Below are 14,415 nucleotides of genomic sequence, written 5' to 3'. Positions count from 1 at the left end.
CAGAGGAACTAGGGAACAGAAATTGAGGGGGATTTAATTCATTTACAGTTTGGCCATCCCAGAGGAGAGGGTTTCTTCCTCATTAGGTAAAGATTAGAGTGTATGTTAATTTAGCTGTGAGACAGGTAAATTAGGGCCTTTGAGGGGTAGAGGCTAAAACCCAGATTGTCTCCATTACCTGTTATAGAGACAAGTTTGGTTTTTATTTTTGAGGAAATGGGGTCTTAAAGATCCTCCATCCTTTGAAGTACTTATTTTAATTTTATTTTTATGGGTGTTTTGCATACATGTATGTCTATGTTCCATACATGTGCAGCACCCACAGAGGCTTACACATGAATATACACATATATGCATGCACATTTAAAAACATGTACACGCATCACACACAGCACACACATGTAATGGAGGGAAGCGGAGAGCAGGTGGAACAAGTCTGCCTGTGTTTTCTGTGGGGAGTCGTAATGGCAGCAATGGAGATTGGTACCAACCCCACCCATCTGAGATTGGTCCGCTCTCCCTGTGGTGATCATTTAAATTGGAATGGAGTGGAAAATGGGAATAAAACTGGAGGGGCTGGATATACTGTGTAAGTCCTTGCTGTGTCATAGCACATTGACATGCCTGCAATTCCTGTTCGGAACAGGATGAATTATAAACAAAGAGGTAAAAATTAATAGGCTGCTTGTCCGGGACCCAGAGAGCATGCCCAGTTAATCAAATCTAACAAAGCCGGAACAAAACGAAGACTGGACACAGAGACCTGAAGTAGATCCCCCAATAACACTAGTAAGACACGTTTCGAAATGAGTTCGTCGAGCCGATAAAAGTGAGCCCCTCTGCCTAACACACATTGTGGTACCGCACGAAACAGGCACAGAGAAGCACACCAGGGTTAGCTCACAAATACCAGCACTGCCCCGAGAGCAGATGGAGACTCTGAGCAGTGTGAGCCGCCCTACGTGTGTGTGGGGACACGTAAATTTGGGTCCCCTGGAAGAGCAGCAGGTGCCCCTAAATATTGAGCTGCCTTCCCTACCTAGAAAACACTTTTTAAAAATGAAAATGAGGGCCAGCAACATGGCTCAGTGAATAAAGGCGCTTGTTCACCAAGCCTGATGTCCTGGGTTTGATCCCCAGACCCACAATGGTAGAAAACAATTACCTTCTGATGGTCATTCCCTGGCTACCACACACATGCGTGCATACACACAAACAAAGTGTAAAGCAAAAAAATAAATCCACCATCTTTAGGCAAGAATTGTTAGAACTGGATTTTGTCAATATCAAAATTTTGCAGTGAGTTTATAGAGAGTAAAGATGTCCATAAAAGCACACACAAATGCAGGTCTTCGATGGTCTAATGAAATACCAATGGACACTTGTAAAAGCTTTATTCCATACCTACAAAATGAGGAGAAACCCAAATGATTTAAAAAAAAAAAACTTTCTGCAAACTTTCGGTATGGCTGGAGGGGTTCCTGCCCTCCTGGGTACTGTGATAAGGAAATGGCTAGGGCCCAGGGACTCACTCCCATGGTGGGTGGTTTGTAAGTGTAATCAGAGCATTTATAGTGATCAGAGACAGCAAGTTCTTATGAATTGTTACTCTGTGAGGTCACGGCTGCATGGGTATTCCTGCTAGAGAGACAGCAGCAAAAGTAGAGCTGGCTCATCTTTGTCCAAAGGGACCAGTTACAAAACCCAGTGAATGCGCATGCCTTTAGTCCCAGCACTTGGGAGGCAGAGGCAGGCGGATTTCTGAGTTCGAGGCCAGCCTGGTCTACAGAGTGAGTTTCAGGACAGCCAGGACTACACAGAGAAACCCTGTCTCAAAAAACCAAAAAAAAACCAAAAAACCAAAAACAAAAAAACCCCAAAAAACAAAACAAACAAACAAAAAAACCCACAAAAAAACAAAAAACAAAAACAAAAAAACCAAAACCCAGTGAACACTTGGAATTGCGCTTAATGCTGAACTCTGAGATGCTATGTCCTTTCCTGTACATATGTACTGATAGAGCTTGGTTTATGAATAGGCGCAGTAGGAGATTAATTCAATGACCAAAAATAAAATATGACTATGATAATAATCATGATACCTTATCATGACAATGATCTCTTTTCATATTTATTTATTCATGTATTTGTTTGTTTGTTTGTTTGTTTTTTGAGATGATCTCTTTTTAAAGACTTGAGATAAATACTAATGTTTTCAGAGTACATTTGACTCCATGTAACCAAAACCACGGATAAGGGTGATGACTGTACAGGGGTGTCACCTCTCCATCCTAGCGCTGATCCCAGCACCTATGCCTGCCACATAGCAAGTCCTCGGTGAGCATTTGATGAATGGTTTCTCCTTTCTGTCCCCATGCTCAGGGACATTAGCTTGAGGATTCTAGAAGGAACACAGTCACACATGTATGTTCATGTACATATATTAACACAATACCACCTGTGTGTTCCAACCCTCTCTGCACCCTGTGATCTATTTTACTTTGGAACTCGATGGCTAGATTTTTATGTCTAAACTTTAGCTGCATGTTGGCCTTACCTGAGCTCAAAGATGAATAGTGAATCTGTTTGCTTTGCAAGGACACAGAACTGATTTCCAGAACCCACAAAAACAACAAAACCAAAATATCAAACAAACAAAAAGACCCAACAAACAACAAGACAAAAAATGACCTTGGTGATGGACACTTGTAATGCCAGAGCTGAGGAGACAGAGACAGGTGGTTAAAAACTAATAACGTGGACAGTGCCTAAGGGCCCATACTCAGGATGGTCCTCTGGCCTCACCATATGCAGACATGTACCTATGTATCCCCCCACCTGTACCTGCCCACAAGCTGAGATTCAGTAGATTACACTGACAGCTGTATTCAAGGTGGTAGAGTCCTTTATACACCCAAATTCTATTGTCCAGAGATGGCGACGAGGTAGGTAAACCTAGCCTGCTATTGAACAAGTTGTTGAAAGCTGCTTACTTACTATATGGGCTTCTGTGCAGTGTAGGTAAGCCCTGCTTGTTGTCCAAGAGGCTAGAGGAAGAAGCTCTCCAGGAGTCAGAGGGTCATCTGGAGGTGACACTTAGGAGAACGGCCCTTAAGCCTGTTGTCTTTTTTTTTTTTTTTTTTGACCTTGAACTCAGAAATCTGCCTCTGCCTCCCAAGTGCTGGGATTAAAGGTGTGCACCACCACCGCCCAGCTAAGCCTGTTGTGGTAAGGAATCTGAGGGCAGAGGCCCAAGATTGTCCTTGGTTCATAGGAGCACAGCAGCTCAGATCTGAGGCTGCACAACTCTCACCAGTGCAGAAATGACTTGTTGGGACATGAGATGGAGAACTGCATGGGGTGAATTGTGCTGGGGTCAGGGGAGGATGCTCTGGGCCTGAGGTAGAGAGTGGTACCCACTGTATTCTCTAAGTTCCATGCTGCCTTTACACAGGGCTCAGAACCTGACTCCCTCCTCCTCCAGGTCTAGATGTCTTTTCCCTGACCACTGCTGCTAACTGTCCAGAGTCACACAGGCTTCATGGCATTGCCTTGGAACTCAGCAGGAGTTCTCTGTAACTGAAGGAGCAGGGGCCATGTGTTGACACTGAGCTAGGGATTGGGCTTAAAAGCACTTTGGGGCTTGGGACAGGCCAGTGTGGGAGGATCTTGGTGGTAACCACGGCTTTGCCTTCCTTTAGGCTGCCAATTCTTCAAGGAGGGACCTTTGCCTTTGTGGCTCCCTCTCTGGCCATGCTGTCCCTTCCTGCCTGGAAATGCCCAGAGTGGACTCTCAATGCCAGCCAGGTGAACACCAGCTCTCCTGAATTCACTGAGGAGTGGCAGAAGAGGATCCGAGAGGTAACGGGAGAGCTGGCTGCGGAGTCGATGCACCTGCTCGACATTTCTTATCCAACTCCCCGTAAAAGAGATGGTTTACTTAATCCACGGACACAGCAAGGGTCAATGTGGAACACTGAGCGAGCCGGCATTCCAGTGGTGTGTGTGTGTGTGTGTGTCTTGGGAGGGAGAGAGAAAAACACTCCAGTAAGAAACTGAAAACAAAACGTGACGTCAGGAGAGATTGTGGAGCTGCTTGCATGGAGACCACGGGAATAGAGGACAGCCAGGCCTCAACCCCACTCTTGAGTGTTCCAGGAGGCAGCGTGCAAGTGACATTCATATTTAATTAATGTGTTGTTTTTTGTGTACTTGTGACATGCAGGGAGTCCTTTATCAGGAGTCCGAAAACTATGGGTCTTGGATCAAATCTCACCTATGGCCTGTTTTAGTTTTTCTTTTTATATGTATGAGTGTTTTCCCTGCATGTATGTATGCACACATTTTCATGCATGTAGTGACCTCATAGGCCAGAAGAGGGCTTCAGATCCCCTGGAACTGGAGTTAAGGGTGGTTGCTAACCAGCATGTAGGTGCTAGGAAATAAATCTGGGTCCCTTATAGGAACAGCAAGTGCCTGTAACCACTGAGCCACCCTTCCGGCCTCTGTGGCCCATTCTTTTATTGCCATGGATGAAGAATGACTTTTCTATTCCAAAAAGGTTGTTTGAAAAAAAATACTATGAGGCAGAAACCACAGGTGCTGCTCACAATCTAAAACATTTTCCTTCTCGGACATTCACATAAAGTCTGAGTCCTACTGTATAACGCAGGGTCTAGGGCTGGATTCCAGTGGCCTGGGGGATGGGGAGGGTCACTTCCTACCCCTAACATAATTCTCAAGAATCCCAGCATAATGAGCCACAAAGCCAGTTCTGTCTGTGGTACATCATTAGCTCTTTCTGCTGACCAAGGTTTCCCACAGTATTGATTAACAGAGAAAGAAAGCCCTGTTATGTCAACCTCTTTGCTGTAATTGATCAGTGCTCGGTTGTTTAATTCACTCTTGGGATGGAATGGAATCCCCGTGTCTGTGTCTACTGAACTGCATTCATCTCTACACACCTCAGTTCCTGACTGTGCAGCACAGGGCCGGCCAGTCACTGATGAAAACAGCCACAAGGAAAGCTGAGATTGAGGGAACTGTCAAAGAAAAGTGAACAGAGATTTTGGTTTTTAAAGAAATAGAGGTGGGGGAGGGGATGTAAGAGACATAGGAGAGGTGACCAGTAATAACTTTAACTGTCCAGTGTCATGGCACATGGAGCCCCAGTCCACAGTGCCAACGCATAAAATGATGTTTTCAAATGCTGTTTTAAAATGAACTTAATAGCTAGAAAGAATTTAGACACAGCCGAAAAGAGAGTCAGAAGTGAAGGGTCAGCAGGAGAATAATCAAGACGGTGGCTGTGAATGGTAGAGAGCAGAAAGCCTGAAACCAAGGTGACAAAGTGTGGGGCTAAAAGGAAAATCCTCCTAATAGGAACTCAGGAAAATGGTGAGAAAACAGAGAAGCAGCAGTATTAAAGAGAGAAATGATGAATAGTTTAGAGTCGGGGAAGACACAGACCGAAAGAAAGCATGGGAAGTCCTCAGCGGGCTAGCTAAACATCAGCCCACAGCCAGACACCCGCGATGAAACGGTAACACCAAGTACACAAAGGCCGGTAAGTGCGCCGAGAGAGAGAAGCAGGACTGGGAGACAGCTCGGCAGCTCGGTGGGAGAGATGCTAGCGTGGACACCAGAGTTCAGATCCCTAACTCATAAAACTGCACAAAGGGAGGGTGTGGGGCACGCGCCAGTACCGGACTTTCCAGCCAATCAGTGAGCTTCAGATTCAGTAAGCCACATGATCTCAAAAAAGTAAGGGGAAGCTGGGTGTGATAGCACAGGCTGAGGCCAGCCTGGACAGAGTGAGACCCTGCCTCAAACAAACAAACAAACAAACAAACAAACAAACAGGTGAGGTGGTAAAGAATTAAGGAAGACTTTTACTTAACCTCTAACTGCTATGTGTACACACGTGTATACACACATACAAACAATAAGAAAATTTTAAAAATGACCTACAAAAGGCTAAGAACCAGGCCTTTGGTGTCCTTTTCCCTAACAATACCTGGGACGATAAGATAATGCCAAATCCTCAAAGTACCGAGAAAAAAAAATTCCTTTCCCAGCTATAGAAATCCATGGATATAAACACAAACATCTAGAAGATACTTTGTCTATTTAGCAAAGTAGTACTAGCCCCCTCCTCAGGGCCTGTGACTTACATACAAGCCATGGGCTTTTGCCAGGTTTACGGTATCAGGCAGGAATCGTCTCTCAAATCCAAGCAGACAGTGGTTGGCTACCGCGTAACAGTCATGCCACTATATCAGAAATCGGCTCATATTAACTAGAACTCAGAAATCCGCCTGCCTCTGCCTCCCAAGTGCTGGGATTAAAGGTGCGCCACCACCGCCAGGCTGGGATCTTTTAAATAAGCTTAGGTTACTTCTCTCACTGCTGTGATGAAAGACCTAACGGAAGTGACTTGAGGCTGGAGGAGGGTTTTGTTTGGCTCCCAGATCCGAGGATACAGTCCACCATGATGGGGAAGATGTACCAAAGTCTACCACAGCGGTCCTTGGCGGTAGCAGCCTGTGGTGTGACCTGCTCACACCTGGAGGGATCAGGAAGCAGAGAGAGCTAGGCAGAAACCAAGGCTGGACCTTAACGGCTCTCCCATCCCCACTTTGGCCGCAAAGATCACCCATCCCAAAGGCTTGATCGATGGTCTCCCAAACAGCAGCACTAACTGGGAATCAGGTGTTCAAGCACACAAGCCTGTAGCAATGTAGTCATAGTTTAAAACTTAACAATAACTCTCTAAGAATAAAAATAGGGCATCTCAGTTGGTAGAGTGTTCACCTAGCATGCGCAAAACCCTGGGTTTGATCTTCAGCAGCCATCTATAATGCTAGCACTCTGGAGGTCGGGGCAGGAGAGACACAAATTCCTAGTCATCTTTAGCTACATAGTAAGTTCAAGGTTAGCCTGGACCACAGGAGACCCTGTCTCAAAATAAAATATTTGAAAATAGAAGAGTTGTTACCATCCACGCCATTAAAGCAAAAAGGGAGAGAGACTCATTCAACCCAACAGATTGAGCAGCACACACCCAAACCTGGCCTGTTCATTGCTCCCCAACAGCCCACACACTAAGAGTGGTTTTCCACTTTCAGTGGTAATTTTGAGATACAGAAAAAGGAATCAAATACCCCGACCCATCAAAATGTTATGAAATTCCAATTGCATCGCCTGAAAGTGAAGTTCCATGGAATGTGGCTTGCTTATTTTTGTCTTGCCCGGGGAACACTGCAAACACTGCCCACATAGCTACCCGTGCCTAGAATATTCTGACTGTGGGAAAAGTTTCTGACTACGTGGCACAGAAAGTGGAAGGACAGAAAAGAAGAAAAGCAAGATGCCAGGTACCCTGCTGTCCTCGTGACGAGTCTTCCTCGCCACAGCCACCGTGATCCACAAGTAATTGAGAATCCTGTTTCCTGAAGGCGGTAGCTAAGTTAACGTGTGAGATCAGAGACCCCTGACTGGACATCCCTTGGTGGTCTATCTTGGCCTGTGTACTACCTGGGGACAAGGTGTGATCAGGTTGGGCAGTGTGCAGTGGCCTGGTCCCTGCTGAAGCCCACACCTTTCCTTCAGTTGCAGGGTGCTGTCATGGTGGCTTCCTGTGTCCAGATGCTGGTGGGTTTCTCCGGCCTCATTGGGTTTCTCATGCGCTTCATCGGCCCCCTGACCATTGCTCCGACCATTACCCTCGTGGCCCTGCCTCTCTTTGACTCTGCTGGCAGTGATGCTGGGATCCACTGGGGGATTTCTGCCCTGTAAGTATTCTCTAAGAAAGGTGGGCCATCTCAGTCCTGTTTGGTGGAAAGTTACCCACTAAACACTTATGGGAGTCCAGGATATTGGTAAACCCTCGTGGCTTATCAATACTTCCATGGGCATTATCATACCTTCGAAAGCGTCACCGTTGAGACTTAAAATTTATTATTACTATTAGATATTTCACTCTTGTTGGTTCACATAGTCAACCTGTTCATCACAACCATGTATAAGAACATGTGGTGTTTATGAAAGCTTGACTTTACTGGTCCGCTGCCAGCTGGGATTTCAGTGAGGTGAGACAGACACAGAAAATTGTCCCACTTTGCAAGCTTGTTGCAGTCTATGAGAGAAGGCTGAGGTCTAACAACCTGCAAGACAGCCTTGAGCCAGAGGATGCTGTGCGTGTGCAGGGCTCGGCTGTTTGCACGGTGTAATTAATGACAGCCAAGGATGCTTGGAGAAGCTCTCCCGGGGAAATGAAGCCTCTAGCATTTACACTCAGCTTAGGGATGCTATTCCCATTCACCCTGCCCCCTGTGGTCCAAAAGGAGGTGCAACAGGCATCAGGGATGCAGAACTGCCTGGGAGACATCTGACTCTGGCCTCAGTGATGGCTGGCTTGCTCCCCCTGCCGGCAGTTCATTTCTCTCTGACTCCCGGAAGTGACAGTCCCTTGGGCCATTATTTCCCTCAGCCAACAGCATCTCCCACTGGGGCTCAACCACTCTTGAAGGATGGCAAGACTCTTGCCAGTGCTTTCTACAGGGCCTCGGCAAAGCCACTGATGCCACTGGCACATGATGGCTCAGCCTCCTGGGCCATTCCTTGGGGTACCTTGCCCACACCATGAGGATCCCAGCCCACCAAAGTAGGCATGGTTGTCTGTTTCTGTTTCAGGACCATCTTCCTCATCGTGCTCTTTTCTCAGTACCTCAAAAACGTCATGGTTCCTGTGCCCGTTTATGGAGGAGAGAAGAAGTGTCACATCTCCAAGTTCAACCTGTTTCAGGTCTTCCCTGTAAGAACTGCCCCTCACCCACTTTCCACTCTTGGTTGGCTCACCTGGAGCAGGTAGGGAAAGTTCCCTATGCCTGGCTAGCTCCAAAACCGATGCTCTCTCCTCTCTGGAGGCTTTTCTTAGGAGGCTGAGAGAGGTGTGTGTGTGTGTGTGTGTGTGTGTGTGTAAGACAGATGGCCTTAGCACCTGGCTGTCCTCATAGCCAAGTACTTAAAACAACAGCTTCACCTCTAATGACTTATGGGTACCTTCTTTCTCAGAGCTCTCTAGAAAGATACTTCCACATGTTTCTCTCTGACCCCCAGAAGGAACAGCTTCATATCGCACAATGCTCTCCCACTGGGAGAATTCGAAAAGTTTTGGGATTCCACTTTGTTTCAGGCTCTGTTAGAGGATCAGGTCTAATCCCACGGCACAGATGAAGACAAGTACATGGTGCGAGAGCCAGATTGCGACCCTTTTGTCACAGGCTCGGCCCAACATCACACTTCTGTCCCACTCTGCCCGAGGTCTCTTTCCATAGAGAAATTTCTGTCTCTGTTTCTAGTCTGCTCCCTTAATGTGCTAACTTACCCATGGACACAGCAGATTTCTATTGTCAGTAGCAAAGTCAGTAACCCAGCACACCTTGGTCTCAGAACTCCTGCACCCCCATATAGAGGAAGGGGTGGAGCAGGCGGAGTGTGACAGGCATCTCCCTTTCGCAGGTGCTGCTAGCTCTGTGCCTCTCATGGCTCTTTTGTTTCGTGCTCACTGTCACCAACACCCTCCCCAAGTCCCCCATGGCATATGGACACATGGCCCGTACAGACACCAAAGGCAGTGTTCTGAGCCAGGCCCCCTGGTTCCGCTTCCCTTACCCAGGTGAGGAGAAATGGGTGTCCTTATCATTTGGGACACGGGTTTCCTGGGACCGTCTGTGGGATTCAAGGCACTGGATGGAGGGTTGAAAAGGGTTGGGAAGAGATTGCAAGGAAAGATGGGCTCCGGGGAGATGATATGTAACCCCTAAGAGGAGAGGGTAAGGACTGAGATTCCAGGTTGTTCTAAGGTGTGCACATATTATCGGGAATGAGCCCAGGTTCCATGTTGGCCACACAATTTCTACATCTCTGAGACAAAGCCTCAGCTATCTTTTTGCTTTTTGAGACAAAGTACTGCAAAGTTGCTCATGCTGACCTTGAATTCACTCCACAGCCCAGGCAAGCCTTAAACTTGTGATCCTCCTGCCTCATCCTCTTGAGAAACTGTGATTATGGACATTACCCACTAAGCCCAGGCTGTTCTAAAAAGCCCTTGGGAACAGTAGGCTAAATGCTGTTATTCCAAGACCTTTCCAAGAACCAGTCCAAGGCCCCAACCCTCCTCCATCTTGCCCAGAACCCCTTGGCTTGGGAACCCTTGGCTTTGGGGCATGCAAGAGAAGATGCAAGAGAGAGGCCCTGACCTCCAGGCAGATATTTGGGTCTCCTGATAGGTCCTGGTAGGCTTAGGGCTGAGTTGGAATATTTTGGGAGCAATGGAAGCTTCCTTTAGACCACTTCCAGTCTCACCTTGAAGTATCTGAAAGTAACTAGGGCTGAAGGATGGGCCAGCCTGGTTCATGGATATGTCTTTCTAGTAGAGACTTTTAGTTTCCAACAACTCCAAGGTGTCCTTTGAAGGAGGCTCCATTTCTATCCTCAGGGTAGAAGAGCAGGCAGGAGGTGCCAAACCCTCTGGACAGTCAAGACCTTCTCAGGCTTAATAAACTTCTAGAGACCCTTCTGACAAAGAAATGACATGGGATCTAGCACCTTCCTCTGCCCAGACATTCCCCTTGTGTTCCCTCTGCAGGACAGTGGGGCCTCCCCACCGTCAGCCTGGCCGGCGTCTTTGGAATCATTGCTGGAGTGATCTCCTCCATGGTGGAATCTGTGGGTGATTATCATGCCTGTGCCCGACTGGTTGGAGCCCCACCCCCTCCAAAGCATGCCATCAACCGTGGCATTGGCATCGAGGGCCTTGGCTGCCTGCTGGCAGGGGCCTGGGGGACCGGGAATGGTACCACATCCTACAGTGAGAATGTCGGGGCACTGGGTATCACCAGGGTAAGACTGCTGATGGAGTTCCTGGGTCAGGGCTGGGTTCCTGCAAACTAGTTTCCTGTTGTAGCACACAAAGACTGGGTTTACATAAATATCACCCTACTGATCTGGCAGTCAGGAACTGGGGACGGTATGGGGGCTAAAGCAGAGGTATAGACATAGCAATACTTACAAACAAAACAAAACAAAACGCCAGGGCAGTGGTGGCTCACGCCTTTAATCCCAGCACTTGGGAGGCAGAGGCAGGCGGATTTCTGAGTTCGAGGCCAGCCTGGTCTACAGAGTGAGTTCCAGGAGAGCCAGGGCTACACAGAGAAATCCTGTCTCGAAAAACAAACAAACAAACCAACAACAAAAAAAGCAATACTCCTCTAGGCAGGCCTTTCTACAGGCTGTCCTGTGTAGCGGGAAATTTAAAAAAGGACGACTGCTGGCTCCCAGCTCAGCTGCCATGTTCCTTCGCTAGAGTCTGGCACTGGCTGGCTGCCTCGGTGGCGCTAGCCCGGGGCCCATGAGATATTGGTGTGGCTGCTGCCTCCGCTAGCCAGCTCTGAGGCCTCCACGGCTCTAAGCATGGCCCCTGGGCCAACTCCGACACCCCCAAGGCGCTCAGCTTAACCCCAGACAACAACCGCCATCGAGGTAGATATCACCGCCATCGAGGTAGATATCACGACACCCAGTACCCAGTAGAAATAAGACTCTTAATGCTTAAAGTTAACCAACGGATTTATATATCAGCAAACACTCAAATCACAAGATGCCCGCACAATTTAGAAGGCTATCCCAATAGTCCTAACCTTTAGATTTCATATATACCAATTGACTTGATGCCACATGGGTCCACGTCCACAGCCATTTCACCTCTCCCTGTCCCTTCATCTCTCTGCCACCCTTAGCTCTGTCTCCCTTTTTCCTGTCCAGTCATAGGCCTCTAGCTGCAAATAGATTGGGCAGGGAAACTTCTGTCACAGTCCTGTCCCCGGGCTGTGGCTCCCTCTTCCACATTCCCCTGTCAGAGATGTGAGAAATTATCTCCTTACAAAGACACATGCAGTTATGCTGAACTACCAGTGTGACCCAGGAGATCGTCCCTAGCTCACCATTCCCAGCCCAGGCACCTCTGCAGAGTCCCCTTGTCCAGCCTGCAAAGTCCCCTTGTCCAGCATGGCAAGGCTACATACGTATGGACTTCCTACAGGGAGGGACTCAGCAAAGCCGCAGATGCCACCGACACATGATGGCTCTCCTTTGGGGTCACACATCAGATATCCTGCATATCATATACTCACATTACAATTCATAACAGTAGCAAAACTACAGTTATGAAGTAGGAATGAAATAATTTTATGACTGGGGGTCACCACAGCATGAGGAACTGTGTTAAAGGGTGGAATCTTTAGGAAGGTTGAGAGTGACTAGCCTAGGGGCTCAGAATGGGCTGTCTCTGCAGGGATCATGATCTTGATGTCAGTGTGTGGCCTTCTTCGGTTGTGGTGGGACAGTCATTGCCCTTAGCCCAGCCTTGAATATGCAGCTGTCCCTAGCCAGACCCACCTCAGATCCCCAGGGCCCCTGACACCCAGAGACCTCTGAAACACACACACACTCTTCTGCAGTCCCTGTCTGAGGGAACCCACTCTGCCACGCATGTCATCCTTAACTTCTAGCTGTCCTGAGACTTTCCACTGGGTTCTACTTTCTCTACAGGGCTCCATGCCTGCCTGTCTTGGCTTCCTTCCTGGTGACACAGACTTACTGTCCCTATACAGTAGGGCCTGCCGTTCTCTCTTAGCAGGATCTTGCTCATCTTTACCCCACCCGTAACTCGGCTGCCTGGTTTCTAGCCCAGTTCTGACTAGCCTCTGCTTAACGCCTCTTCTACCTCCCCACCCACATCACTTCCTGCTAGAGAGTCTGGCAAGGATGATGTTCCCGTGCCCCTCCTCACTTCAGTGCATCTTTGCAAAGGTTTGGTGGGTCCTCTCCCCACATCACCCCACCCAACTTTCATCTGTCTTATGGCTTCCTCTCTCCATGGCTCTAGTGTACATCCCGCAGATATTGTGCCTTCTGTTCCCAAGCCCAAGTGATCCGTGCTACTGCTAGAGCTGAAATCCACAACCAAATCCCCAACCACCTCCACTGCCGCTCTTGACAACCCTAGAGACTCTGATGCTTTCCCAAGGCATTCAGGGCCCTTAATCCTGGCTTAATCTCTCCCACAAATACACAGATATGCACATGCACAGAGAGACACACACATACACCCTCACATGTACACACACACAGGTACACACACACACACATGCACACACAAAGTCACATGCAGCTAAGTGTAGCAGCAGGCTGTATAAGCTCTAAGCAGCAAGTTTCCTTCCTGTTAAAGGGATCAAATCCTGTGAAGAACAAAAAATTACATTCCATAAACAAAACAAATTTTAGTGGGCATAGTTTATAAACTGAGGCCTTTTAGGAGAAATGAAAAAGCAGGACATAAAGACCCACAGGAACAGGGCAAGCTGTGCATTAATAGGTTAGATCAACTGCGAGAGGACAGTTGCAAAACCCACTTGCTTTTATGGGCTCATACTCCCCCATGTGGCCTTTTTAGGCATTGCAACAATGGGTGTGTGTGTGTGTGTGTGTGTGTGTGTGTGTGTGTACATGTATGAGAGTATGTGAGTGTACGCATGTGTGTATCTCTGTGGTTTGTGTGTATATGTAAGTGTGTGTGCACACGGATGTATCTTTCTGTGTAGTAGATGTGTGTATGTGACCATGTGTGCATGTGTGTGTGTGTATCTATGTGTGTACATGTGTATGTGCGTATCTGTGTATTTGTGTGTGGGGGGATCTAGGGGAAGATCAAAGCTCCTGTCGCTTCTCTAGGATGTCACAGCTGCCTGCCTAGACATCAGTTCTGAGGCCAAAGGAGACCCATGACAAGCTCATGCCGTGATGGGATTGGGCATGACCCTCCTTATGAGACCTGACAGACCCGCCTGTTGTACCTGCAGTCACACAGTCAGCTGCAGAGGCATTAAGCAAAACAAAGCATTTCTGATGATTCCTCGTCTGTAAAGCAAAGAATAAGCACATTTTTAATCTGTTCATTGGTTGCTGCATTAGTGGACTTTAGCTAACACTAAAATACCTTTTAAAAATATTTTGTGACTATGGGAAAAGCACAAAAACTTACCAGCCTAACTATTTGGAAGCTTAGTTTAGTGTATTTACATGGTTACACGCCAGAACTCTAGCCTCTTCCATACCACACAGGTGGGACTGCATGCTGGTGCCCTTTAAGGAATTAGACAGACAGAGAGGGAGAGCGAGAGAGGGGCGAGGGGAGGAGAAAGAAGGAAAGAGAGAGAGTTTCTCTGTGTCAGTATGGCTTCCTGGGTATCTATGTGCCTACATGTGTATTCCGAAACAGATTTCATGGCAATAATTGGCAGAGGAGGAGGCAGAGGAGGAGGCAGAGGAAGAGGCAGAGGAAGAGGCAGAGGA

General features: G+C 47.7%; 1 protein-coding gene across 1 annotated transcript in view; it reads left to right on the top strand.

The window, feature by feature from the left end:
- LOC114622089 (solute carrier family 23 member 2-like) overlaps nt 1-14,415 on the top strand; it is a 44,994-nt gene that overhangs the window by 26,112 nt on the left and 4,467 nt on the right. The window contains exons 4-8 of the mRNA XM_028768447.1: nt 3,702-3,861; nt 7,612-7,793; nt 8,695-8,815; nt 9,523-9,679; nt 10,652-10,905. Of these exons, the coding sequence (XP_028624280.1) occupies nt 3,702-3,861; nt 7,612-7,793; nt 8,695-8,815; nt 9,523-9,679; nt 10,652-10,905 (874 nt within the window). The remainder of the gene's footprint in view (nt 1-3,701; nt 3,862-7,611; nt 7,794-8,694; nt 8,816-9,522; nt 9,680-10,651; nt 10,906-14,415) is intronic.

This window comes from Grammomys surdaster, unplaced genomic scaffold (assembly GCF_004785775.1).
Source record: "Grammomys surdaster isolate TR1022 unplaced genomic scaffold, NIH_TR_1.0 186, whole genome shotgun sequence".
NCBI classification, from domain to species: Eukaryota; Metazoa; Chordata; class Mammalia; order Rodentia; family Muridae; genus Grammomys; species Grammomys surdaster.
This window is presented reverse-complemented; position numbering and strand designations above follow the sequence as displayed.